Source organism: Heptranchias perlo, chromosome 25 (genome assembly GCF_035084215.1).
Source record: "Heptranchias perlo isolate sHepPer1 chromosome 25, sHepPer1.hap1, whole genome shotgun sequence".
Lineage (NCBI taxonomy): Eukaryota > Metazoa > Chordata > Chondrichthyes > Hexanchiformes > Hexanchidae > Heptranchias > Heptranchias perlo.
In genome coordinates, this window is record NC_090349.1 from 45,296,881 (window position 1) to 45,322,539 (window position 25,659).

Sequence of the window (25,659 nt, forward strand, 5' to 3'; positions counted from 1 at the left end):
TCACACTCAAAATGCAACACTTTAGATGTCACACCTCAAGTGTCAAAAGTACAAAAATAGAAGAAAGAGAGCCAATCATTTCTAACTGTTTATTCTGACCTTGCTAACCAGGCTTCTCCCCAAGAGCAGGAGGGAGGAATTTACAAGCAGCTGCCAATCCATAGAAACTTCCTTCAGCAATTAGACTTGATCTTTAAAGGACCTTAGTAGCAAAATATTGGGCCATAATTTGCTGTGGCAGAGCGTCTAATGACGTCGGCCGTTAGTTAGCCTTGCCTTTGCATGTTTAGGTTTTTAAACTTTTTGTGTGGCAAGTTGCTGAGAGTGCGAGGTGATAAGGTCACAGCGAGAGGAACAGGGCATCTGGGACCTGAGTGAACAGGACAAGCAACTGGCTATCACCTCAACCAATCAGATTGAAGGATTGTGAAATTAACCAGGGCGAAGGGAGTGTAAATTAGAGTGGGTGAATTCAATGACAAATCAAGTACAGAAAGAGAAATAAAGAGAGGGAAAGAAAGATTGGATTAAGAGAGAGAGGAAAAAGAGACAGAAAGGAAAAGTAAAAAAATAAATGTTTTAATTTTAAATTTTACATTTTTAAAATCTCCAACAACAATTAAAAGCTGAAGGAATGAGACTCCACACTGGTAATAGTTAATTTTCAGTGCCAGAGAGTTGACTGGCAGTAACTAACATTTATCACATTGTTAAAATGGTACTTGAGCTTGAAATGGACAAGACTTAACTTGCTGTGATGAGTTTGGTTTGTATCTACCGCAAACGAGGGGGCATAGATTTAAGGTGAGAGGGGAGAGATACAAAAGGGTCCAGAGGGGCAATTTTTTCACTCAAAGGGTGGTGAGTGTCTGGAACGAGCTGCCAGAGGCAGTAGTAGAGGCGGGTACAATTTTGTCTTTTAAAAAGCATTTGGACAGTTACATGGGGAAGATGGGTATAGAGGGATATGGGCCAAGTGCAGGCAATTGGGACTAGCTTAGTGGTATAAACTGGGCGACATGGACATGTTGGGCCGAAGGGCCTGTTTCCATGTTGTAACTTCTATGATTCTATGAAAAATACAGCAACTTCACGCCGTTCAATGCATTTCATCGGCGAGGCAGACAGCGATTTGTCGTTTCCGCAAAGTTAACGGCGGAGCGGCACGTCTCGGGTTTCTGCATTTAACTGCGCATCTACTCCTTGCCTGAAGTTGCTGTACCATTTGGGCATCAATAACGGCGCGTGCCATTAGCCTCACCATTACTCTGACAGCAAATCCTGGCTCAATGTTTTATGCACTAGTTGTTCCCATCACTCCTGCCCTTACAAAATAACTTATCATTCCACTCACTGTGAGAAACTCCTCCAGGAAGTTAACAGTCAATTATTATAAATGCGATATTTGTTATTTTTTAACAGTCTCTTAACACTGCTGGCTTAACCTTTATTCGAATGCATGTCCTGCATGGATGTCAATTGAATTCTGTGACTAGACCATTTAACTGGGGGAAGAAACAAGCACCTTTGTGAATACACTAGTGAATTGCCCAATGGCATTGCCCAGGTTCAATCGACGAAGGGAAGCTTTTATACACATGATGGCGGCAGGGTCGAGACCTCAGAAACTTGCTCTACAGAGCCATCCACTGGCCAGAGCCTGCAACTACATCGTGACATGTGCCAGAGCCAAATTGACTGGGAAATGTTGACATAGCAATTTACAATAGTGAACGTCGATGCAAAAGCGTGACCAGAAATTGAGACAACAGGAAGTAATATTTACAGACAGGAAGTGCGCAAACTGCTCAAGATTGCTCATTACCCACGGTGCTTCATAACTTACCGTATCTGGGAAAAAGCGGAAGCTGATCAGCAGAAGAATCTGAGCCACGAGGATGGCAAACGAGAGGTTGGCATGGATGTGGTAACGTTGGTTACGGATTGTGCTCACCGACCTGCCAATTGCGACAGATATAATATAAATGAGCACAAAAACACAAAGCTAAAACAGCGGCATCAACTTCAATGATAAGCTCAATTAATCTCAACATTGACTGGACAAACCCTCGTGTACAGTGTAGATAGAACACCAGTAATCACTGAAATGTGCAGTAAGCAGCTGGAGGTGCATTTGTACATGCTGCAATGGACATATTTCTAGACTGAACCCACGGTAACAACAATAACTACAATTTGCATTTATATAGCACGTATCTCAAGGTGCTTCAGAGCAGCGCTATCAAACAAAATTTGACACTGAGCCACATAAGGTGTTATTAGGACAGGTGACCAACAGTTTGGTCAAAGAGGTGGGTTTTAAGGAGCATCTTAAAAGAGGAGAGGTAGAGAGGGGGAGAGGTTTAGGGAGGGAATTCCAGAGCTTAGGGTCTAGGCAGCTGAAGACACGGCCGCCAATGATGGAGCGATGAAAATCAGGGATGGGCAGGAGGCCAGAATTGGAGGAGCGCAGAGATCACGAAGGGTTGTAGGGGCTGGAGGAGGTTACAGAGATAGGGAGGGGTGAGGGCCACGGAAGGATTAAAAACAAGGATGAGAATTTTAAAATCGAGGTGTTCCCGAACCGGGAGCCAATGTAGGTCAGCGAGCACGGGGGGTGATGGGTGAACGGGATTTGGTGCGAGTTAGGATACGGGCAGCAGAGATTTGGATGAGCTCAAGTTTACGGAGGGTGGGAGGCCGGCCAGGGGAGCGTTGGAATAACAGTTTCAGTATGGAATCAGGTAACACGCAAAGAAAGTGCAAAAGATGGAAATGTGTGAAACACACAGCAGGTCACTCAGCGCACATGAGGAGAAAAAACGATTAATGTTTCAGATATCAATCTTTCATCTGACCAGGGGTCCATGTTCAAAACATCCACCATGTCCTTTCTTCTGGCTGATATTGGCTGACCCACCGTGTGTTTCTAGCATTTTCTGTTCGTATTTCAGTTTAGGTACAGTTTGACTAAGTCCATGATTCAAACAGCTTGCTAGCAGATCCAAATTTATTCTCCACCTCCCACTCCACGGACCTGCTCTCCCTGCTTGAACCCTTCAATCAAAAATTAGGGTCACCAACACCCCCGCCCCACCCCAGGATTGTCCTGGAGTCTCCAGGGGTCAAAGATTAATCTCCACGACACTGCTGTGAGCAACACCCAGGGAGAAAAATCAGAGGGGCGTTAAAATTATTATATGTTTCCTTTGAACACTTTCATTTATTAGTTATAAATATTTCAGAGATGGGAATAAAAAGGCCGTTTGGCTGACGGTCAAGAATCATCCAATCGGGTAATGAAGAGTCTGTTTGCTTTCCCATTGGCCGTGGGAACGCAGTGAGGGTGGGTGCAGTTGGGCGACCGATGGCGGGAGCGTGGTGGGGCGGGGGGAGCGGGACGCTGGAGGTCACGTGATTAAACCTCCTGGAAAACGCCCAACCAGAGTTGGCAACCCTATCGAAAGGGCAGCTATTTCCGGTGACCTCTCCCTGTCCCTCTGACCCCGGTTCAAAAGAAAGTGACTTTGTAGTGTGTCAGGATGAACAGTTCTTCGACGCTGAAGAGGGTTACTCCGTTAACATCAGCAGCTCAGCCAAGAACTGGAGGATCTGATCAAGGTCTGCGGCCAGTGAGGTTGAGTGACAAGCGACTTCCAGTGAAAGCTGACGATCATTTGACGATGAATGGAACAAGGTGTTCTTAATGCCAAAAATCTGACCAGCACGTTCCCTCACACTAAAGCAGGATTCAGCTCCTCAGTAATAGAACTTAGGTAGCCATCCCAATGGCTGGCCTCCGTGACTAACGTGCTTTGTCTGATGTAAATCCAATTACACAACACATTCTTAAGCCGTACCAAAAGAGTTTTTTGACTGCGTTTTATGCTTTGATATTAGGAATTTGGACTTCAGCATTTTGGATGAGTGATTAAGAATGAGAGGCCAGAAATTAAATACAAACAGCAGGATTGAGCACCAGAATTGTGTTGGAGATTTATAAGGGATGTTACGTATTTGTTTGTGAGGTAAACTGATGAGTTTGGAATCTGATTATTGTTAGTTAGTTTGTAGTAGGGAGCTGCAGTCAGGGGAATAGAGGGGAAAACTCAACAAAGGCAGAGAAGAAAATGGTCTTTGCAATTGGAGGGGGAATTTTAACAGGGAGCAGGATTCGAGAGGGGGTGTGGGGTGGGCTGCAATGGGCCAGCGTGAGGCCCGCGAGATTTTAACTGCCATTGGTCAGCTGCCCAGTTAGAATCATAGAATCATAGAAGTTTACAACATGGAAACAGGCCCTTCGGCCCAATATGTCCATGTCGCCCAGTTTATACCACTAAGCTAGTCCCAATTGCCTGCACTTGGCCCATATCCCTCTATACCCATCTTACCCATGTAACTGTCCAAATGCTTTTTAAAAGACAAAATTGTACCCGCCTCTACTACTGCCTCTGGCAGCTCGTTCCAGACACTCACCACCCTTTGAGTGAAAAAATTGCCCCTCTGGACCCTTTTGTATCTCTCCCCTCTCACCTTAAATCTATGCCCCCTCGTTATAGACTCCCCTACCTTTGGGAAAAGATTTTGACTATCTACCTTATCTATGCCCCTCATTATTTTATAGACTTCTATAAGATCAGCCCTAAACCTCCTACTCTCCAGGGAAAAAAGTCTCAGTCTATCCAACCTCTCCCTATAAGTCAAACCATCAAGTCCCGGTAGCATCCTAGTAAATCTTTTCTGCACTCTTTCTAGTTTAATAATATCTTTTCTATAATAGGGTGACCAGAACTGTACACAGTATTCCAAGTGTGGCCTTACTAATGTCTTGTACAACTTCAACAAGACATCCCAACTCCTGTATTCAATGTTCTGACCAATGAAACCAAGCATGCCGAATGCCTTCTTCACCACCCTATCCACCTGTGACTCCACTTTCAAGGAGCTATGAACCTGTACTCCTAGATCTCTTTGTTCTATAACTCTCCCCAACGCCCTACCATTAATGGAGTAGGTCCTGGCCCGATTTGATCTACCAAAATGCATCGCCTCACATTTATCTAAATTAAACTCCATCTGCCATTCATCGGCCCACTGGCCCAATTTATCAAGATCCCGTTGCAATCCTAGATAACCTTTTTCACTGTCCACAATGCCACCAATCTTGGTGTCATCTGCAAACTTACTAACCATGCCTCCTAAATTCTCATCCAAATCATTAATATAAATAACAAATAACAGCGGACCCAGCACCGATCCCTGAGGCACACCGCTGGACACAGGCCTCCAGTTTGAAAAACAACCCTCTACAACCACCCTCTGTCTTCTGTCGTCAAGCCAATTTTGTATCCAATTGGCTACCTCACCTTGGATCCCGTGAGATTTAACCTTATGTAACAACCTACCATGCGGTACCTTGTCAAAGGCTTTGCTAAAGTCCATGTAGACCACGTCTACTGCACAGCCCTCATCTATCTTCTTGGTTACCCCTTCAAAAAACTCAATCAAATTTGTGAGACATGATTTTCCTCTCACAAAACCATGCTGACTGTTCCTAATCAGTCCCTGCCTCTCCAAATGCCTGTAGATCCTGTCTCTCAGAATACCTCTAACAACTTACCCACTACAGATGTCAGGCTCACCGGTCTGTAGTTCCCAGGCTTTTCCCTGCCGCCCTTCTTAAACAAAGGCACAACATTTGCTACCCTCCAATCTTCAGGCACCTCACCTGTAGCTGTCGATGATTCAAATATCTCTGCTAGGGGACCCGCAATTTCCTCCCTAACCTCACATAACGTCCTGGGATACATTTCATCAGGTCCCGGAGATTTATCTACCTTGATTCGCGTTAAGACTTCCAGCACCTCCCTCTCTGTAATATGTAGACTCCTCAAGACATCACTATTTATTTCCCCAAGTTCCCTAACATCCATGCCTTTCTCAACCGTAAATACCGATGTGAAATATTCATTCAGGATCTCACCCATTTCTTGTGGTTCCGCACATAGATGACCTTGTTGATCCTTAAGTGGCCCTACTCTCTCCCTAGTTACTCTTTTGCCCTTTATGTATTTGTAGAAGCTCTTTGGATTCTCCTTTGCCTTATCTGCCAAAGCAATCTCATATCCCCTTTTTGCCCTCCTGATTTCTCTCTTAACTCTACTCCGGCAATCTCTATACTCTTCAAGGGATCCACTTGATCCCAGCTGCCTATGCATGTCATATGCCTCCTTCTTCTTTCTGACTAGGGCCTCAATCTCCCGAGTCATCCAAGGTTCCCTACTTCTACCAGCCTTGCCCTTCACTTTATAAGGAATGTGCTTACCCTGAACCCTGGTTAACACACTTTTGAAAGCCTCCCACTTACCAGACGTCCCTTTGCCTGCCAACAGACTCTCCCAATCAACTATCACTGAATTTACATTTTTCTGAAGTTATGGAAATTTGCCCTTCTTTCCCATCCAATTAACCAAATACTGGCCTGATCCTTCTCCCAATATATCGAGCAGGCAAATATAAAGAGTGAGGACAGAGTGTGACAGGGAGGAGAGTGTAGCGGGTACTCACGAGAGGATGGCGAAGGTGATGAGTGTGACAGGGAGGAGAGTGTAGCGGGTACTCACGAGAGGATGGCGAAGGTGATGAGTGTGACAGGGAGGAGAGTGTCGCGGGTACTCACGAGAGGATGGCGAAGGTGATGAGTGTGACAGGGAGGAGAGTGTAGCGGGTACTCACGAGAGGATGGCGAAGGTGATGAGTGTGACAGGGAGGAGAGTGTAGCGGGTACTCACGAGAGGATGGCGATGGTGATGAGTGTGACAGGGAGGAGAGTGTAGCGGGTACTCACGAGAGGATGGCGAAGGTGATGAGTGTGACAGGGAGGAGAGTGTAGCGGGTACTCACGAGAGGATGGCGAAGGTGATGAGTGTGATGGTCAGGCAGAAGATGGAGAGGGAGCAGCCCACGAAAGTGATAGCAGAGAGAGCCACCTGGTGTACCTGGTCCAGCTGTTCAGGACGAGAAGAAGGAAAGACAAAGAAAGAAATGATCACTCGCTGGCAAAACAAAGGACTTTTCAACTTTCGATTCAAAACACAGAAAGAAAATACCAAACCCATGTCCGCCATGGAGTCTATGGTGGCAACTTTCTCATCATTGATGAGGGATTTTTAAACCACCATTTCTCAGAATTCCCACGGCACTATTTTGGAGAAGAGCAGGGGAGTTCTCCCCGGTGTCCTGGGGCCAATATTTATCCCTCAACCAACATCACCAAAAACAGATTATCTGATCATTATCACATTGTTGTTTGTGGGATCTTGCTGTGCGCAAATTGGCTGCGGTCGTTTCCCACATTACAACAGTGACTACACTTCAAAAATACTTCATTCGTTTGTGAAGCACTTTGGGACGTCCTGAGGTTGTGAAAGGTGCGGCAGAAATGCAAGTTTTTTCTTTCTTTAGAAGACCTGCAAATCGCGAGTCAAGACCCAACCTCACTCCAGGTAGTCATTGTTAATGAGTGGAACATCTAGTCCAGTGACACTGTTAACATCTCTCCTTTGGACCCATGGACACAAAATATTCTCGGGTGACCACGAATTGGATCAGCCCGACCTTTGTGTTTGATCACGGAAGGCTGCCCACAAACACTTGGCTTTAAGGCACAACGCAAATCACACATAAGTAGCATCCGAGTTGATTCTTTTAACCCATTCACCACAGGAAGGTAAGAGTTTATTGTGACAGGTACCAGTTCTCCAGGGCTGTAAACGCAATGGTCTGAAGCAACCAATGAGTAGCTAAATGGTGCAATAAGTTAAAGAATTTTAAGGATGAAAGGAGCTGTCATAACAATCGACTATTCCACCTTCCACCATTTGTAAACTTGAGCTCATCCAAAACTCTGCTGCCCGTATCCTAACTCGCACCAAGTCTCAAGCACCCATCACCCCCTGTGCTCATTCAGCTACATTGGCTCCCGGTCCGGCAATGCCTCGATTTTAAAATTCTCATCCTTGTTTTCAAATCCCTCCGTGGCCCTCGCCCCCTCCCTATCTCTGTATCCTCCTCCAGCCCTACAACCCTCCGAGATCTCTGCGCTCCTCCAATTCTGGCCTCTTGCGCATCCCTGATTTTAATCGCTCCACCATTGGCGGCCGTGCCTTCAGCTGCCTGGGCCCTGAGCTCTGGAATTCCCTCCCTAAACCTCTCCCCTCTCTCTCCTCCTTTAATACGCTCCTTAAAACCTACCTCTTTGACCAAGCTTTTGGTCACCTGTCCTAATGTCTCCTTATGTGACTCAGTGTCATTTTTTGTCCAATAATCACTCCTGTGAAGCGCCTTGGGGCGTTTTACTACGTTAAAGGCGCTATATAAATGCAAGTTAAAACAGTTAAATCCTCAAGCCGGGCAGGATTTGTGTGACTTAATTGCACGACATTGTATTCAAAGCACAAGCCCACGCAGACCTGTACTGTCCCTTCCACTGAGACTAATAGCAGCATCCTGAAAATTAATGGTGGTATTTAAGTCTGCAGTCCCATCATAATTTTAACGTCGTTTTAAAGTGTTTTCACTTCTGCTGCAGTTGTGGTGCAAACACAGCCTGAATCCAGAGTCAGAATCCAATCTGAGTGAAGCCAAGTGGAAACTCCCAGGAGGAATCTTAACTCTGGATTTACTTTGTTACAAGTTTACTGTCAGTGCAAAGCAGAAAGTGCTTCACGTTCAGAGTTGCCAACCCTACAGGATTGTGTTGGAGTGTCTGGGAGGTTAAAGATTAATCTCCTGGACTCTGCCGCCAGCAAAAACCCAGGGAGGAAAAAATCAATAGGGGCATTAAAAAAAAACCCTGTGTGTTTTTTTTCATTTTCTTTGAACACTTTTATTAGTTATAAAAATATCGGAGATGGGAAAAAAGGCTGTTTTGAATGGGCAGGCTGGGAGGTCATGTGATGAAACCTCCAGGAATACGTCCAACCAGAGTTGGCAACCCTTACTTTGCATTGATGCTGAACTTGTAGTGTAAATACTGAGGAACAGTGGAGACCTTGACAACGACACAAGTTGATTTTTTTTCCCCAACTGGTCACAGCTTCGCCCGTCTGCTCTTTTGCAGATTTTAGAAACTGCCGCTCAAAATCTAAGTGCAGAGTCCAATCGATCAGTTTCTGTTAACCTGTATACAATTTACCAAACCATCGATTTATGAGTTATGTGTATTTAGCAGCAGTGAATTGTTTGGAGCTCTCGGGAGGCTTGTTCATGGATTGTGGGTTTTCCCAATGCGTAGTGTGTTATCATCGGTTGAAACGAACACTCATTAACTTTAACATCCTTTGATTATTTTTGCCACACCTCCTCATTAGCAGCAGTGTAACACAATTAGAGCTAAGCCATGCTGGAGTGGAATCAGGAAGCACTTTTTCACACAAAGGGGAGTGGAAATCTGGAACTCTCTCCCCCAAAAGGCTGTGGACGCTGGGGGTCAATTGGAGCTTTTGAGACTGAGATCGATAGATTTTTGTTGGGTGAGGGTATCAGGGAATACAGAGCAAATGGAGTTGAGGTACAGATCAGCCATGATCTGGAAGAACAGGCTAGAAGGGCTGAATGGCCTCCTCATGTTCTTACACGGGTGCCTTACAGAGTATGACTCTCCTGTCCTAATAAAACACTGGGGTAAATTCTCCACTTGCACTGGTGCTGAAGTGTATAATTGGGAAATTACACACGCACAACCCACAATTTATTAAGGATGGGAAATTATGGTCTGTGTGCACACGATTTTCCGATAGACACTCCCAAAGGGCAGGGCACCATTCCAGGAGAGAGCAAGCGGAAAATTGATCCCACCGGACCGTCCGGCTTCTCCTGAGAGACATCGCGGGAGGTCGGCTGGGATATTTAATTTTTGTTTATATATTAAGCGACTTCATAATATCGTGCTCTGATACTTGGAACCTAGAAATCAATGCTAAGCAAGCGGAGGGAGACGGACCTGACTGGTACCATTTCAACAAAGTGAGATCACACAAAAATCTGCCGTCCATTCACTGTCCACTGCCAGCAATAACATCACATGAAATCTGATCATGTCTTCACGACCATCTGAAATCTGCTTCCAACATGAGGTCTGCTTTTCATTAAAAGGCTGAGAGTAAATACATTAAATAAATGCTGAATGTATTGCTCATACAAACACAGAGTATTCATGATCTCAGATTACCACTGTGAAATATTTTATCGAGGCCGTGGAAACTGATACCTGATTCCATAATTATTTTGGCAAGCTGCAAGGAACTGAAAGATCGCTTTACTTGTCCGAGGGATAGTTTCTCATCCAAAACTCTGCTGCCCGTATCCTAACTCGCACCAAGTCCCGTTCACCCATCACCCCCTGTGCTCACTGACCTACATTGGCTCCCAGTCCGGCAACACCTCGATATTAAAATTCTCATCCTTGTTTTCAAATCCCTTCATGGCCTCGCCCCCTCCCTGTCCACAATAAAGAACAGTCAGCACGGATTGCAGAAGGGAAGGTCATGCTTGTCCAGCCTTATTGAATTCTTTGAAGAAGTAACAGAAAGAGTAGACAAGTAGATGTAATATATTTGGATTTTCAAAAGTCCTTCGATAAGGTACCGCATTGTAGACTTATGACTAAGGTCAGAGCATGTGGAGTCAGGGGACAAGTAGCAGAATGGATAGCAATCTGGCTACAAAACAGGAAACAGAGAGCAGGGGTTAAAGATAGTTACTCAGATTGGGAGAAGGTGGGAAGTGGTGTTCCACATGGATTGGTGCTGGGACCACTGTTCACAATTTACATTAATCATTTGGACGCGGGAATCGGAAGTACAATTTCAAAATTTGCGGATGCAGTTAATACAAAGGAAGAATGCGACAAAATACAAGAGGGCATTAATAAACTTGCAGAATGGGCATGTAATCGGCAAATGAATTTCAATATAGATAAGTGTGAGGTGGTGCATTTTGCTAGGAAGAATAAGGAGGCAACAAACTGCTTCAATAATAAGTCTAAATGGGGCAGAGGAGCAGAGGGATCTCAGGGTACAGATACACCAATTACTAAAAGTAGCGACACAGGTCCATAAGGCCGTAAGAAAAAAGCAAATCAAGCACTGGGGTTCATTTCTAGAGGGATAGAATTTTTTAAAAAGTTATGTTAAACTTGTGTAGAACCTTGGTTGGACCGCACTTGGAGTATTGTTCACAGTTCTGGTCTCCAGAGACACAGGAGAGGGTGCAAAAAAGATTAACAAGGATAATTACCAGAACTGAGAGGATATCCTTATCAGGAAAGGCTGAACAGACTCAAATAGACTTTTCTTTAGAAAAGAGAAGACTGAGGGGTGACCTGATGGAGATCTTTAAGATAATGGTTGTGTTCGATAGGGTAGACGTAGAGAATATGTTTCCACTTGTGGGGGAGACCAAAATTAGAGGTCATAAAAATAAAATAGTCACTAATAAATCCAATAGGGAATTCAGGAGAAGCTTCTTTACCCAGAGAGTGGTGAGAATGTGGAACTCACTCCCAATGGAGTAGTTGAGGTGAATAACATAGATACATTTAAGGGGAAGCTGGATATACACACGAGGGAGAAAGGAATAGAAGGATATGCTGATAGGGTGAGATGAAGTAGGGAGGGAGGAGGCTCGTCTGGACCATAAACACTGGCATAGACCAGTTGGGCCGAATGGCCTGTTTCTGTGCTGTAGTTTTGATGTAACTCAAAGTAACTCTGTAACGTCCTCCAGCCCTACAACCCTCCGTGATCTCTGTGCTTCTCCAATTCTGGCCTCTTGAGCACCCCTGATTTTAATCGCCCCATCATTGGCGGCCGTGCCTTCAGCTGCCTGGGCCCTAAGCTCTGGAATTTCCTCCCTAAACCTCTCTACCTCTCTCTCCTCCTTAAAGACGCTCCTTAAAACCTACCTCTTTGACCAAGCTTTTGGTCACCTGCCCTAATATCTCCTTAGTGGGTCGGCGTCAAATGTTTGTTTGATAATCACTCCTGTGAAGCACCTTGGGATGTTTTACTACGTTAAAGGCGCTATATCAATGCAAGTTGTTGTTGTTGAAATGCACATTTCAATATTTCCCGGGTCTTGACTGCAGCGTCAGGGAGCGCTGGAGACCGAGGAAAGCAACAGAATTAAAGGAACAGCGTTGTCACCGTTTCATAAAAGACCGGAGTCCTCAGTGACATTAAAGGGGCGCTGGTTTTAGAAAGAAGTGTCTGGTAAATTTAAGTTGCGTTTGTTTGGAGAGGGTGTAGCGCCATTTTCTGTTTCTCCCTGCAGTGACATTCTGCACAAGTGATGATGTTCTCAAAGCAATGTAAATCACACTGAGATTGGGATTGCAAAATGGTGCCCCTTTAAATGAGGATATCTGGCAAAACGTGTTTTTTTAATCATTGTTAAAGCACAGAAAAAGGCCATTCGACCCATCAAGTCTACATAGTATTTTTCGCCATATAAGCCACCCAGTCTAATCCCTCTCTCCCGCTGACTCCCCATACCCTTTAATATCCCACCCAGTCTAATCCCACTCTCCCCCTCACTCCCCGTATCCTTTAATATCCCACCCAGTCTAATCCCACTCTCCCCCCGTACCCTTTAATATCCCACCCAGTCTAATCCCACTCTCCCCTCACTCCCCGTACCCTTTAATATCCCACCCAGTCTAATCCCACTCTCCCCTCACTCCCCGTACACTTTAATATCCCACCCAGTCTAATCCCACTCTCCCCCCGTACCCTTTAATATCCCACCCAGTCTAATCCCACTCTCCCCTCACTCCCCGTACCCTTTAATATCCCACCCAGTCTAATCCCACTGTCCCCCTCACTCCCCGTACCCTTTAATATCCCACCCAGTCTAATCCCACTCTCCCCTCACTCCCCGTACCCTTTAATATCCCACCCAGTCTAATCCCACTCTCCCCTCACTCCCCGTACCCTTTAATATCCCACCCAGTCTAATCCCACTCTCCCCTCACTCCCCGTACACTTTAATATCCCACCCAGTCTAATCCCACTCTCCCCCTCTCACTCCCTGTACCCTTTAATATCCCACCCAGTCTAATCCCACTCTCCCCTCACTCCCCGTACCCTTTAATATCCCACCCAGTCTAATCCCACTCTCCCCTCACTCCCCGTACCCTTTAATATCCCACCCAGTCTAATCCCACTCTCCCCTCACTCCCCATACCCTTTTAATATTTCTCTTTTTACAAGCAACAACCTAATTCCCTTTTAAAGGAATTGATGGCCCTGCTTAAATAAGAACTTGTAGCAGAGAATTCCACCTTTTAACGAACTCCATGTAAGGAAACCGTTGCTAATCTCCCCTGTAATTCTCCAGCGATTATCTGAAATTTGTGCCCTCTCGTTACTCATTACAATGTGTCCTAGATTTCACAATACATTGAAATTACCTCAACCCCTGAAAATAGGAGTTGCCAACCCTCCAGGTTTGCCCTGCAGTCTCCAGGAATTGAAGATAAATTTCCAGGACACTGCAGTGAGCAAAAATCCAGGAGAAAAATCACAGGGTCATTAAAAAAATTGTGTTTTTTTTAAAATCTTCTTTGAACACTTTTGTTTATTCGTCATAAAACTATCAGACATGGGGAAGAAAGGCTGTCTGATTGGATGATTCTTGACTGTCAATCAGAGAATGAAGAGCCTGTTCACTTTCCGATTGGTGTAGGAAGGCGGGGCTCCACGAGGATGGGCGTGTCGGGTCGACCAATGGCGGGAGTGTGGGGAGGGCGGGGCACCGCGAGGATAGGCGTGTCGGATCGACCAATGGCGGGAGTGGGGGGAGGGCGGGGCTCCACGAGGATGGGCGTGTCGGGTCGACCAATGGCGGGAGTGGGGGGAGGGCGGGGCACCGCGAGGATGAGCGTGTCGGGTCGACCAATGGCGGGAGTGGGGGGAGGGCGGGGCTCCACGAGGATGGGCGTGTCGGATCGACCAATGGCGGGAGTGTGGGGAGGGCGGGGCACCGCGAGGATGGGCGTGTCGGATCGACCAATGGCGGGAATAGGGGGAGGGCGGGGCACTGCGAGGATGGGCGTGTCGGATCGACCAATGGCGGGAGTGGGGGGAGGGCGGGGCACTGCGAGGATGGGCGTGTCGGATCGACCAATGGCGGGAGTGGGGGGAGGGCGGGGCACTGCGAGGATGGGCGTGTCGGATCGACCAATGGCAGGAATTTGAGGGGGAGGGGCACCACCAGTAGGGGCGTTTTGGGTCAACCAATGAAGGGAGTGTGGGGGCAGGGCGGTTGGCGACGGGAGGTCATGTGATGAAACCTCCAGGAATAGGTCCAACCAGAGTTGGCAACGCCTATCATGGTCACTCACTATTTACCCCATCGTGCCCCTCTATCAGGGAACTCTGATACACTACTCAGCTCGAGTGAAACAAGCCCCCACTTCTGAAGTTTCTCTTCACAACTGGAACCACTCATCACTCGGTAACGTCTGAGTGAATCTGCACTGCGCCGTTTTCCATTGCTTTTATATCCTTTAACACGGAGCACTGCATCAATATTAATTATTATAATAAGCAGAAACAACAAAAGTAATAATTTACGTCGGTGAAAATGTAAGCTATTCTAATAGGAACATGAAAAGACTTTATTTTACAGCAATAAAACTGTCAAAACACTGCAAGCTATCTCATTAAAGGGACAATACTGGCTTGAAAAATGACATCGCCACAAATCGAGGAATCCAATCTGTTTTAACAACTGGATCTTCCAAGATGTGTTCCAGATTTCATGCTCATACACAATGTACTGAAAACCACAACAGAGAGGGTTACCTCACACTGGATGATTCTGATGTCAGGAAATGGTATTCGAGACCTGCCAAATACAATGTCCTGAGGCCAATATTTATCCCTCATCCAACATCACTAAAAAAACAGATTATCTGGTCATTATCTCATTGCTGTCTGTGGGATCTTGCTGTGCGCAAATTGGTGGCCGCGTTTCCCCACATTTCACTTCAAAAAGTACTTAATTGGCTGTGAAACGCTTTGGGTCGTCCTGAGGTCGCTATACAAAAGCGAGTTCTTTCTCTCTTTCTTACTCTTGTTAACCATCCCCTTAACATTATACGTCTTGTAAAACTAAATAGTTTTTAAGATTGTGTGTGTCGCTGCCTCATTTTGTTTTTTGCGATATCAAGATTCAAGACTGAAGCCGCCATTTTAACTCGGGACGAGCGTCAAACTTGCTCGTCAACATGAGCCCATTTTAACTCCTGGGCTTCGATATAAATGCACCGAGTCAGACTCGCGCCAGAACCCAGCGTCACTCACGCGAGGCAGGCATGCAGGAGTTGGGAGAACATGGCAGGTGGTCGCAGTCAAGGGAGGGAGGCCCAGGGGAAGGGCCCTGGGTTTCCTTGTCGGGCCCACGGGAGCACTCCTTACACTTCGGGCCCTCAAGGCAACCTTTAAGAAAATAAAAATCACTTCCCTTCACAGTCCAGGTGTCCGCCGTGGCTCGGGGGGGGGGCGGGGGGTAGCACTCTAGTCTCTGAGTCAATAGGTTGTGGCTCCAAGTCTGCCATTCATACAAGATCAGCCATGATCTGATTGAATGGTGGAGCAGGCTCGAGGGGCCGGATGGCCTACTCCTGCACCTATTTCTGATGTTCCAGAGACTTGAGCACATAATCCAGGCCGACACTCCCAGTGCCAGTACTGAGGGAGTGCTGCACTGTCGGAGGAGCCGTCTCTCGGAGGAGATGTTAAACCAGAGTCCCGCCTGCCCTCTCAAGTGGATGTAATAGATCCCACGGCCACTATTCGAAGTAGAGCAGGGGGAGTTCTCCCCGGTATCCCGGACAATATTTATCCCTCAACCGACATTGCTAAAAAACAGATTATCTGGTCATTACCGCATTGCTGTTTGTGGGATCTTGCTGTGCGCAAATTAACTGTCCCGTTTGCAACATTACAACAGTGACTACACTTCAAAAGTGTACTTCATTGGCTGTGAAGCGCTTTGGGACGTCCTGAGGTGGTGAAAGGCGCTATATAAATGCAAGTTCTTTCTTTCTTCTCGTCTGGGCCTCCCGCTCCCTCGCACGACATGACTTTAAAATAGCGTCGGGGTCTGAGTGAGGTCATCAGGTCCCGAGTGCCGAATCTCAGCGAGGGCCCGGGCCGAGGGTCTCACAGGGTGATCAAAACGTGCCTGTTGAAGTGGGTGGGGTGCCCGCGAGGTCAGCGAGCATCAAGCTGCCGCCATCTTAACCTCTCACGCGCTCCCCGTCCTTGATTGGCGCTTGGGGGCTGGAGTTAAATTCGGATCCTTCAAGGATTTTTTTTGAGCAGTGTGTTATTGAAAAAACATTTGCCTGAGGAAGGAGAAAATCTCCGAAAGCTTGTGAATTTAAAATAAAATTGCTGGACTATAACTTGGTGTTGTAAAATTGTTTACAATTGTCAACCCCAGTCCATCACCGGCATCTCCACATCATTGAAAAGACCAACAGGGGTCAGCGATGGGTCACCAGGTAAATCGGGACCACAGTCTTTCACCTTCACACCACGAAGGACGAAGGTCACGATCGATCACTAATGGTCTCACAGTGTCCGTCTTTCATTACTGGTCTTACTCTGTTGCAGTTAACAGTCAACGAGTACATCCGTCAGAATTACTGACACTATCTCCTTCCCGCTAACGCACAGGATGGGAAAAATCCCGAGTAGGCATCCTGAAACTTTACCTCAAACAGATCCAGACTCAACAGCAATTCTGAGCTTCGGCTACAAATTATACTCACTGATTTTTAAGGTGATGGGAATCATTCATTAACCCTTTGTTCCCCCTCTTCAGCTTTCAAAGGATGCTCACTCTACACTCTCATAAAATCTAACAGCACAGAAGGAGGCCATTCGGCCCATTGTGCCTGTGCCGGCTCTTTGAAACAGCTGTCCAATTAGTCCCACTCTTCCTGCTCTTTCCCCATTGAGCTGCAAATTTTTCCTTTTCAAGTATTTATCCAATTCCCTTTTGAAAGTTATCATTGAATCTGCTTCCACCGCCCTTTCAGGCAGCGCATTCCAGATCATCACAACTCGCTGCGTAAAAAAAATTCTCCACATCTCCCCCCAATTCTTTTGGCAAATGTAAACAATTTTACAACACCAAGTTATAGTCCAACAATTTTATTTGAAAATCACAAGCTTTCGGAGGCTTCCTCCTTCGTCAGGTGAATGTCAGGAAATCCTTGAACGTTCACCTGACGAAGGAGGAAGCCTCCGAAAGCTTGTGATTTTCAAATAAAATTGTTGGACTATAACCTGGTGTTGTAAGATTGTTTACATTTGTCAACCCCAGTCCATCACCGGCATCTCCACATCATTCTTTTGGCAATTATCTTAAATCTGTGTCCTCTGGTCACCGACTCTCCTGCAAGTGGGAATTGTTGCTCACTATCAAAACCCGTCATAATTTTGAACACCATTATTAAAACTCCCCTTAACCTTCTCTGCTCTGAGAAGAACCCCAGCTTCTCCAGTCTCTCCACATAACTGAAGTCCCTCATCAGCTACAAGAAGAGGCCATTTAGTCTCTCGAGCCTGCTCTGCCATTCAATTAGATCATGGCTGATCTGTATCTTAGCTCCATTTACCCGCCTTGGTTCCGTAACCCTTAATCCCCTCACCCAACAAAAATCTATCAAGCTCAGTTTTGACATTTTCAATTGACCCCCAGCCTCAACAGCTTTTTGGGGGAGAGAGTTCCAGATTCCCACTCCCCTTTGTGTGAAGAAGTGCTTCCTGACATCACCCCTGAACGGCCTGGCTCTAATTTTAAGGTTCTGCCCCCTTGTTCTGGACTCCCCCCGCCAGAGGGAATAGTTTCTCTCTCTCTACCCTATCGAATCCTTTAATCATCTTAAATACCTCAATTAGATCACCCCTTAATCTTCTATATTCAATGGAATACAAGCCAAGTCGATGCAACCTTATAATTTAACCCTTTTAGCCCCGATATCATTCTGGTGAATCTGCGCTGCACCCCCTCCAAGGTCAGTATATCCTTCCTGAGGTGTGATAACATTCTCTCTGCAGGTGGCTATCAGGTCATTTCACTGCTGAATAAAGTTTCACTTTTTGGAGAACCAATTCCAGTCTGAAATTATTAGCAGTAAATCATAAATAAATTGAACTGTGCCTGTTGGTGCAGCAGCGAGGGAGCGGGGAGCGCTGCCCGGTCTGCGGCGGCGAGGGAGCGCTGCCCGGTCTGCGGCGGCGAGGGAGCGCTGCCCGGTCTGCGGCGGCGAGGGAGCGCTGCCCGGTCTGAGGCGGCGAGGGAGCGCTGCCCGGTCTGAGGCGGCGAGGGAGCGCTGCCCGGTCTGCGGCGGCGAGGGAGCGCTGCCCGGTCTGAGGCGGCGAGGGAGCGCTGCCCGGTCTGAGGCGGCGAGGGAGCGCTGCCCGGTCTGAGGCGGCGAGGGAGCGCTGCCTGGTCTGCGGCGGCGAGGGAGCGCTGCCCGGTCTGAGGCGGCGAGGGAGCGCTGCCCGGTCTGCGGCGGCGAGGGAGCGCTGCCCGGTCTGAGGCGGCGAGGGAGCGCTGCCCGGTCTGAGGCGGCGAGGGAGCGCTGCCCGGTCTGAGGCGGCGAGGGAGCGCTGCCCGGTCTGAGGCGGCGAGGGAGCGCTGCCCGGTCTGTGATGCCACCCTTTGGCTGAGACATAAATCGATGCTCTATCTGCCGACTAAAGTTGGGCAAGGTCCCACGGCTTTATTGGAAGAAGAGCATTTTGCTCCCCAAGGTGTCCAGGCCGACGTTCCTCTCTCAACCAGCACCAACAAAATCAGATTAACTGGCTCATTTATCTCTTTTGGCCTGTGGGATCACACTGTGCAGAAAATGGCTGCAGTTTTCACCTGTGTAGCGATAGTGACTACACGTCAAGGTTAAGTCCGTTGACATGACCTAAGTTGCTCTATGAATGCTCCTTCAATCTTTCCCTCTCTTTCTACAGGGAAGATTTTTTTGGATCTTTGATGAAGTGTTTAGTTCACTCACCTCCAAAGGCATCACTTGCATGAGGATGGCAAAGTTGGTGAGGTGATTGCAGAGGCAAACGGAGTAGGAAATGTTCCCACCAATCCGAATACAGCCTTCATTGGACCAAACGGCAGCCCCTGAGCTGTAAAATACAAAGAATCCCAAGTCAGCCAATGAATCAGGAAAAATGGAACAGGCTGGGGCTCTTTTCTCTGGAAAAGAGAAGGCTGAGGGGTGACCTGATCGAGGCCTTTAAGATTATGAAAGAGTTTGATAAGGTGGACGTAGAGAAGATGTTTCCACTTATGGGGGAGACCAGAACTGGGGGCCATAAATATAAGATAGTCACGAATAAATCCAATAGGGAATTCAGGAGAAACTTCTTTACCCAGAGAGCGGTGAGAATGTGGAACTCGCTCCCACAAGGAGCAGTTGAGGCGAACAGCAGAGATACATTTAAGGGGAAGCTGGATAAACACATGAGGGAGAAAGGAATAGAAGGATATGCTGATAGGGTGAGATAGGGAGGGAGGAGGCTCATGAGGAGCATAAACACCGGCATGGACCAGTTGGGCCGAATGGCCTGTTTCTGAGCTACAGTCTCGATGTAACTCGATGTAACTGAATTCCAAATGGGCCTGTTTCCCGCTTGGTGTCCGGTGTGGCAGGAAGTGATTTGCCAGGTGGACATGTCCCCCAAATGAATATGCAAATGAGGTGTCCACCTGTTGGGGTGAGTACTGCCTCCACCCCATCGCCCCCCCCCCCACAACCAGGAAACCTGTCAGAGCACAAGGGGGCAGATTCCTGCATATTCCCAACTCCCGTGCGCCTGGAAACCACACATGTGGGAAAAAAATCTAGGCTCTGGCGCTAAATGAGTTTATGCAAACATTCAAAAATGACGAGCAGGAAAAGACCACCCAGCCTGCCCCACAGGGTCGCGACGAACTGGTCCATCAGGGTACAGGCACTCCCCACCCCACCAGAGGAGCCATGTGATCTCCTGGGAGAGACAATAACCCAGGCCAATTAATGGAAAATTCCCCTCTGATCGAAATTGGTCCAGGAAACCACATTGACCCTGATTTATATTATAGGGTATCTACCTCTTGTACAAAGTGATTTCCAGTCCAGCTGCTCACCTGTAATCAAGAAAGGCGCACCACAGGTAGACTTGGTTGGTTTTGTTTAAGGCCTGGTTATACTGTTCTGGTGTCTGAAAGGGAAGGAGACACAGAGAGGAAAAGACTTAATTTAATTCCTTAAATTTCTCTGAGAGTTGAATTTTTCTTCTCCCCCCAACACAGAACTGCTCCGAGCCCCAAAACTAAGTCCTGAGAGAAAGCATCCAGTGTTTCTTTTTCAGCAGTAGATTGACTTCGGTTTGTTACCTCTGAGTCAGATGGTTGTGGTTTCGAGCCCCACCCCAGAGACTTGAGCCCATAATCCAGGCTGACACTCCCAGTGCCGGTACTGAGGGAGTGCTGCACTATCGGAGGTGCCGTCTTTTGGATGAGACGTTAAACCGAGGCCCCGTCTGCCCCTCTCAAGTGGACGTAAAAGATCCCATGACACTATTCAAAGAAGAGCAGGACAGTTCTCCCCGGTGTCCTGGACAATATTTATCCCTCAACCAACATCACAAAAACAGATTATCTGGTCATTATCACATTGCTGTTTGTGGGATCTTGCTGTGCACAAATTGGCTGCCGCATTTCCTACATTACAACAGTGACTGCATTTCAAAAGTACCTCACTGGCTGTAAAGCGCTTTGGGACGACCTGCGGCGATGAAAGGCACTGTAGAAATGCTAGCTCTCCCTTTCTTTTTCTCTTTAGTATTTTCTGAAAGTGCATTCACTTTCAATCTTTTTGACAAATTTCAGTTCTCCAGGCCTTTGTGCGAAAGTAAGCTTGAGGAATTGATTCCACTGTGCGCCGACGAAAACTTGTATGTTAATATAAAGATTTAACAAATGACTGCGAATGCAATGAGGATTTTTTAATTCAAAACCCCCTTCATCACATTTCACTTGACAATTTATAAAATTCCACAGCTCACTGCACAGTGTCTCACCGAGCCTGATGGAGGAATATTTCCCCAGTGAAAAGGAAAAATCTTAGCAGCAAGAGTTGAGAGAATGGAGATAAACTCACATCCTGAGATGTCAGGGCATGTCCACCCTCCAGTTGTACTGAAACTGAACTAATCTAATGATGTGGAGATGCCGGTGATGGACTGGGGTTGACAATTGTAAACAATTTTACAACACCAAGTTATAGTCCAGCAATTTTATTTTAAATTCACAAGCTTTCGGAGGCTTCCTCCTTCGTCAGGAAAATGTTTCTGACGAAGGAGGAAGCCTCTGAAAGCTTGTGAATTTAAAATAAAATTGCTGGACTATAACTTGGTGTTGTAAAATTGTTTACAATTGAACTAATCTAAAGAGACTTCATAGATTTCGTATCCTGTTCCCTCCTGTGTTTTTTTTTAATACTTAAAAGATGTGTCAGTGGTTCCACTCTGACCTCTCGAGTCAGAAGGTCATGGGTTCAAGCCCCAACTCCAGGGTTTGAGCCCGTAATCTGGACTGACACACGGGGAGTTCTATATCTTTGGAAGTGACGGCCCAGATCTCGCTGGAGTGGGGCATCTTGCAACGGGTCCCATTAGACTTTTTCCTCCTCACCCTTCGGCTCAAAAGTTTTTTTGCACCGTAACTTGCCGGGAGCGCGAGCTGGTAACGGCCTGACGAGGGCAACGAGGCCTGTGGGACCTTAGTGGACGGTGGGACCAACAGTCTATCTCCGCAACCAACGAGATTTAAGGATCGAGAAAGAATCAGGAATGACGGAGAAGGAAATCGGGTGAATCAGAATCAAATCAGGTACTGAAAGAGAAATAGAGAGAGGGAAAGAAAGATTGGATTAAGAGAGAAAGGAAAAGTAAGAAAAAATTTTAAAATGTTAAATTTGAAATGTTTTAAATATCTAACAACAATTTATTACCTGCAGGAATGAGATTGAACAGATTGTTCCCTTTCTGGGCCGGAGAGGTTGATTGGCATTGCATTAACAATTATCATGTCGTTAAAACAGTACTTACACTGTTAAGTTCCAGCCCTAACTTTCTGCGGCGAGTTGATTGGGCAATTAATGTGTAAATCCAGCAAGTTCTTAAAAATAACGGGGAGGCTAAGGACGAGATTTGTGCGAAAGAAACGGTGGAGCGGCGTAAATCACCCAGCAAGTTCTGGAGGTTTGCAACTCACGGCCTGTCTCTTAATCCCCTGAACCTGCTGGCCGATTTGCACGTTAATAATGCCGTTATTCTTCCAGCAAGATTCGGCCCGATGTCTTATGGACGAGACATTAAACTGAGGCCCTGAGGACATGAAACACCCTCTAGCACTACTTGAAGAGGAGCAGGGAGTTTCCCCAGTTCACTGGCAAACGTTCTCCCCCTCAACCAAAACAGATTAACCGGTCCGTCTGTGGGCTGCTGCAGTTGCCTACAGGACAATAGCAACTGAACTTCAAAGGTAATTCATTGGCCGTGAAATGCTTTGGGGCGTGAAGCATGCTAAATTAGTACAGGTTTCTCTTGTACCTCTCTCCCCCTTCTCAGGGAGTGCCCATGCCACACACCCTCCCTGATATGCAAGTCCCAAACTAAGCAGAGGGGCTGGTTTGGGGCGGGGGCCCAGAGGGAGGGGATTCTGTCAATTGCTCTTCAATGTTGAACAACTTATGCCATCCAATCATAAAGCACAGGAGCAAGTGGGGGGAAAAATAAACTTTTGTACAAGGTGCAGACTGTTGGGGGCAGAAAGTGGACTTCTTTGCATATGTTTTAGGGGCTTAAAATGGGCCAATTTCAGGGACCAACGTCCCATGCCCAGGGTACACCTGAGAGACGCCAGGCCCGTTACTGGGTCGGGCCACTTATCAGGCATCCCTCGCGGTCGCCTAAAAAAAAGGTGTTAGGTCCTTTACGTAAGTGCGGGGGCCTATCGCCTCTTTTCGGCCCCCTTGCCGAAGTTGGATAGCGATGAGCCCCCATGCCTGCTCCTCCGCTCAGGATTCTTCACTGGCGAGTATGTTGCTGTGGAGCCCAGAGGAGCAGGATCGCTCCCCCGACCCCACAGTTCTACCGATTGGCCCATCCTCCCCTCACCCTGCCATTGCTGCTCTACCACACGCACCCCCCTGACCCCCACCCATCCGGGCTCACCTTCGAACCGCTGCCCAAATAATATTAATGAGGCCCGAGGTCTCACTTTGGGCCGGAGTCAGGCCTTCTGGTTGGATCGTGCACTTCGATTTCAGGCCTGAAAATGGGTCTAAAGGAATCTCCGGCCCCTTGGCTTCCAGCTGTACAGAAAAATCTTAAATCCGTCACACCTGAAAGTTTCACACTTGATAATATGCACCTGATAGGCGCAAATATCATGTTCATAGAACGCCTAAAGAATTATGAATAAACAATCCCGACATCCCTCAGCAACGGGAATTAGTCGCTAATTAACCTCCGGAGGTGACAGGGATTTACAAGTAGCTGTCAATCTGGAGACAAACTTTCCTCAGCAACAGCTATTAGCCGCTGGTTGACCTCAGGATGAACCTCTTAGAGCACGGGAAGTATAGTTAGTGGTCTAGAAAGGGGTCAGGCCAATTAAAAACACAGCTCTGCCTTAGCGGCAGAACAGTAGGGGTATGGTCCTTCTGTCCTTGTAAAGGCAGCAGGTGCATGGGAACACCATCACCCCCAAGTTCCCCTCCAGGTCACACACCATCCCGACTTGGAAATATATCGCCGTTCCCTCACTGTCGCTGGGTCAAAATCCTGGAACTCCCTTCCTAACAGCACTGTGGGAGAACCTTCACCACACGGACTGCAGCGGTTCAAGAAGGCGGCTCACCACCACCTTCTCAAGGGGCACTTAGGGATGGGCAATAAATGCCGGCCTCGCCAGCGATGCCCACATCCCAAGAATGAATTTAAAAAAAACACCATATCGTCTGACTTACTGTCAGCAGCATTTGAAAAAATTTCCAAACATTCCGTTCAAAAATGAGACTGTCTGGTCCAAACCCCTCTCCTTTGTCCGATCGAGAGGGATGGCAGGTAATCTATTGCCGGGACCCTGCCGAATGCCAATCAGTAGCCAGGCTCTAAGAGGTGCCCCAGTATTTCCCACCCTGCACAGTCGACTTGTGGATCTCCTCGGCAGTCTGGATGAGATCAGGAACTCACTACGTGGGGACCAGAGGCTCCGTCCCACATTCTGCCACACCTCAGGCAGTACACTAGTACCTGTTCTAATCTGAACCTTACAGTGGACTCTTGCTCAATATATAACTGGTGTTCAACAGCTTTATAAACAACCAGAACTCGCATTTATATAGCGCCTTTAACATAGTAAAACGTCCCAAGGCGCTTCACAGGAGTGATTATCAAACAAAAATCGATCCATATAAGGAGATATTAGGACAGGTGACCAAAAGCTTGGTCAAAGAGGTAGGTTTTAAGGAGGGTCTTAAGGGAGGAGAGAGTGAGGTAAAGAGACCGAGAGGTTTAGGGAGGGAATTCCAGAGCTTAGGGCCCAGGCAGCTGAAGGCACGGCCGCCAATGGTGGAGCGATTAAAATCGGGGATGCGCAAGAGGCCAGAATTGGAGGAGCGCAGAGATCTCGGAGGGTCGTAGGGCTGGAGGAGGTTACAGAGATAGGGAGGGGCGAGGCCATGGAGGGGTTTGATAACAAGGATGAGAATTTTAAAATCGAGGCGTTGCCGGACCGGGAGCCAGTGTAGGTCAGCGAGCGCAGGGGGTGATGGGTGAACGGGACTCGGTGCGAGATGGGATCCGGGCAGCAGAGTTTTGGATGAGCTCAAGTTTTGCTCCTTGCATACATGGCTGAGAGTGCACGTAAGGAGTGACTCTGAACTTGCTAGGCCACTCAAGAATCAGTTGGTGTGGGGACTGGAGTCACATGTAGGCCCAGACCGGGTAAAGACGGCAGGTTTCCTTCCCTAAAAGGACATTAATGAACCAGTTGGGTTTTTATAACAATCCGACAGCTTCCTGGTCACTTTTACTGAGACCGGCTTTTTATTTCCAGATTTTTTATCACTGAATTCAAATTCTCAAACTCCAGGGTAGGATTCTGAAATCTCATTCCTTGGATTACCACTCCAGTAACATAACCACTACACCACTGTATAATTGAAAACACACAAGCAATAAAAGTGAACTGCAGATAAAGAACCAACATCAATTCTCGCTTTACAACTGCAAGCACCAGACCAAAAAACTACAGCGGGATTTGCGTGAGGGAACCATCTATAGTTGGATGGGATCCAGGTACTTTCATGTTGGCTATTAACAGACATCTTGTGATCGTCAAACTTAGTCAAGCACAAAAAAAAAGCAGCTCAGCAGCCCTCAGAAGAGCCGAGTTCTGTGACTGCTCCGTAGATGCTGAGAGATCCCAGCCAGAGAGGCACTAATTAGCAGGGGGTGAATCTTTAGTTGACAAGGCAGGGGAGGCGGAGGCACTGCACTGTTTGCGGGAGTTGAA

At 47.2% G+C, this 25,659-nt stretch overlaps 1 protein-coding gene across 4 annotated transcripts in view; it reads right to left on the reverse strand.

Annotated features, from left to right (window-relative positions):
- adgrd1 (adhesion G protein-coupled receptor D1) overlaps nucleotides 1–25,659 on the reverse strand; it is a 210,079-nt gene that overhangs the window by 83,264 nt on the left and 101,156 nt on the right. For all 4 annotated transcript variants that reach the window (XM_068006195.1, XM_068006194.1, XM_068006193.1 and 1 more), the window contains 4 exons: nucleotides 20,221–20,294; nucleotides 19,094–19,217; nucleotides 6,904–7,007; nucleotides 1,847–1,958 (listed from right to left, as the gene is read on the reverse strand). In XM_068006195.1, coding sequence (XP_067862296.1) covers nucleotides 1,847–1,958; nucleotides 6,904–7,007; nucleotides 19,094–19,217; nucleotides 20,221–20,294 — 414 coding nt within the window. The remainder of the gene's footprint in view (nucleotides 1–1,846; nucleotides 1,959–6,903; nucleotides 7,008–19,093; nucleotides 19,218–20,220; nucleotides 20,295–25,659) is intronic.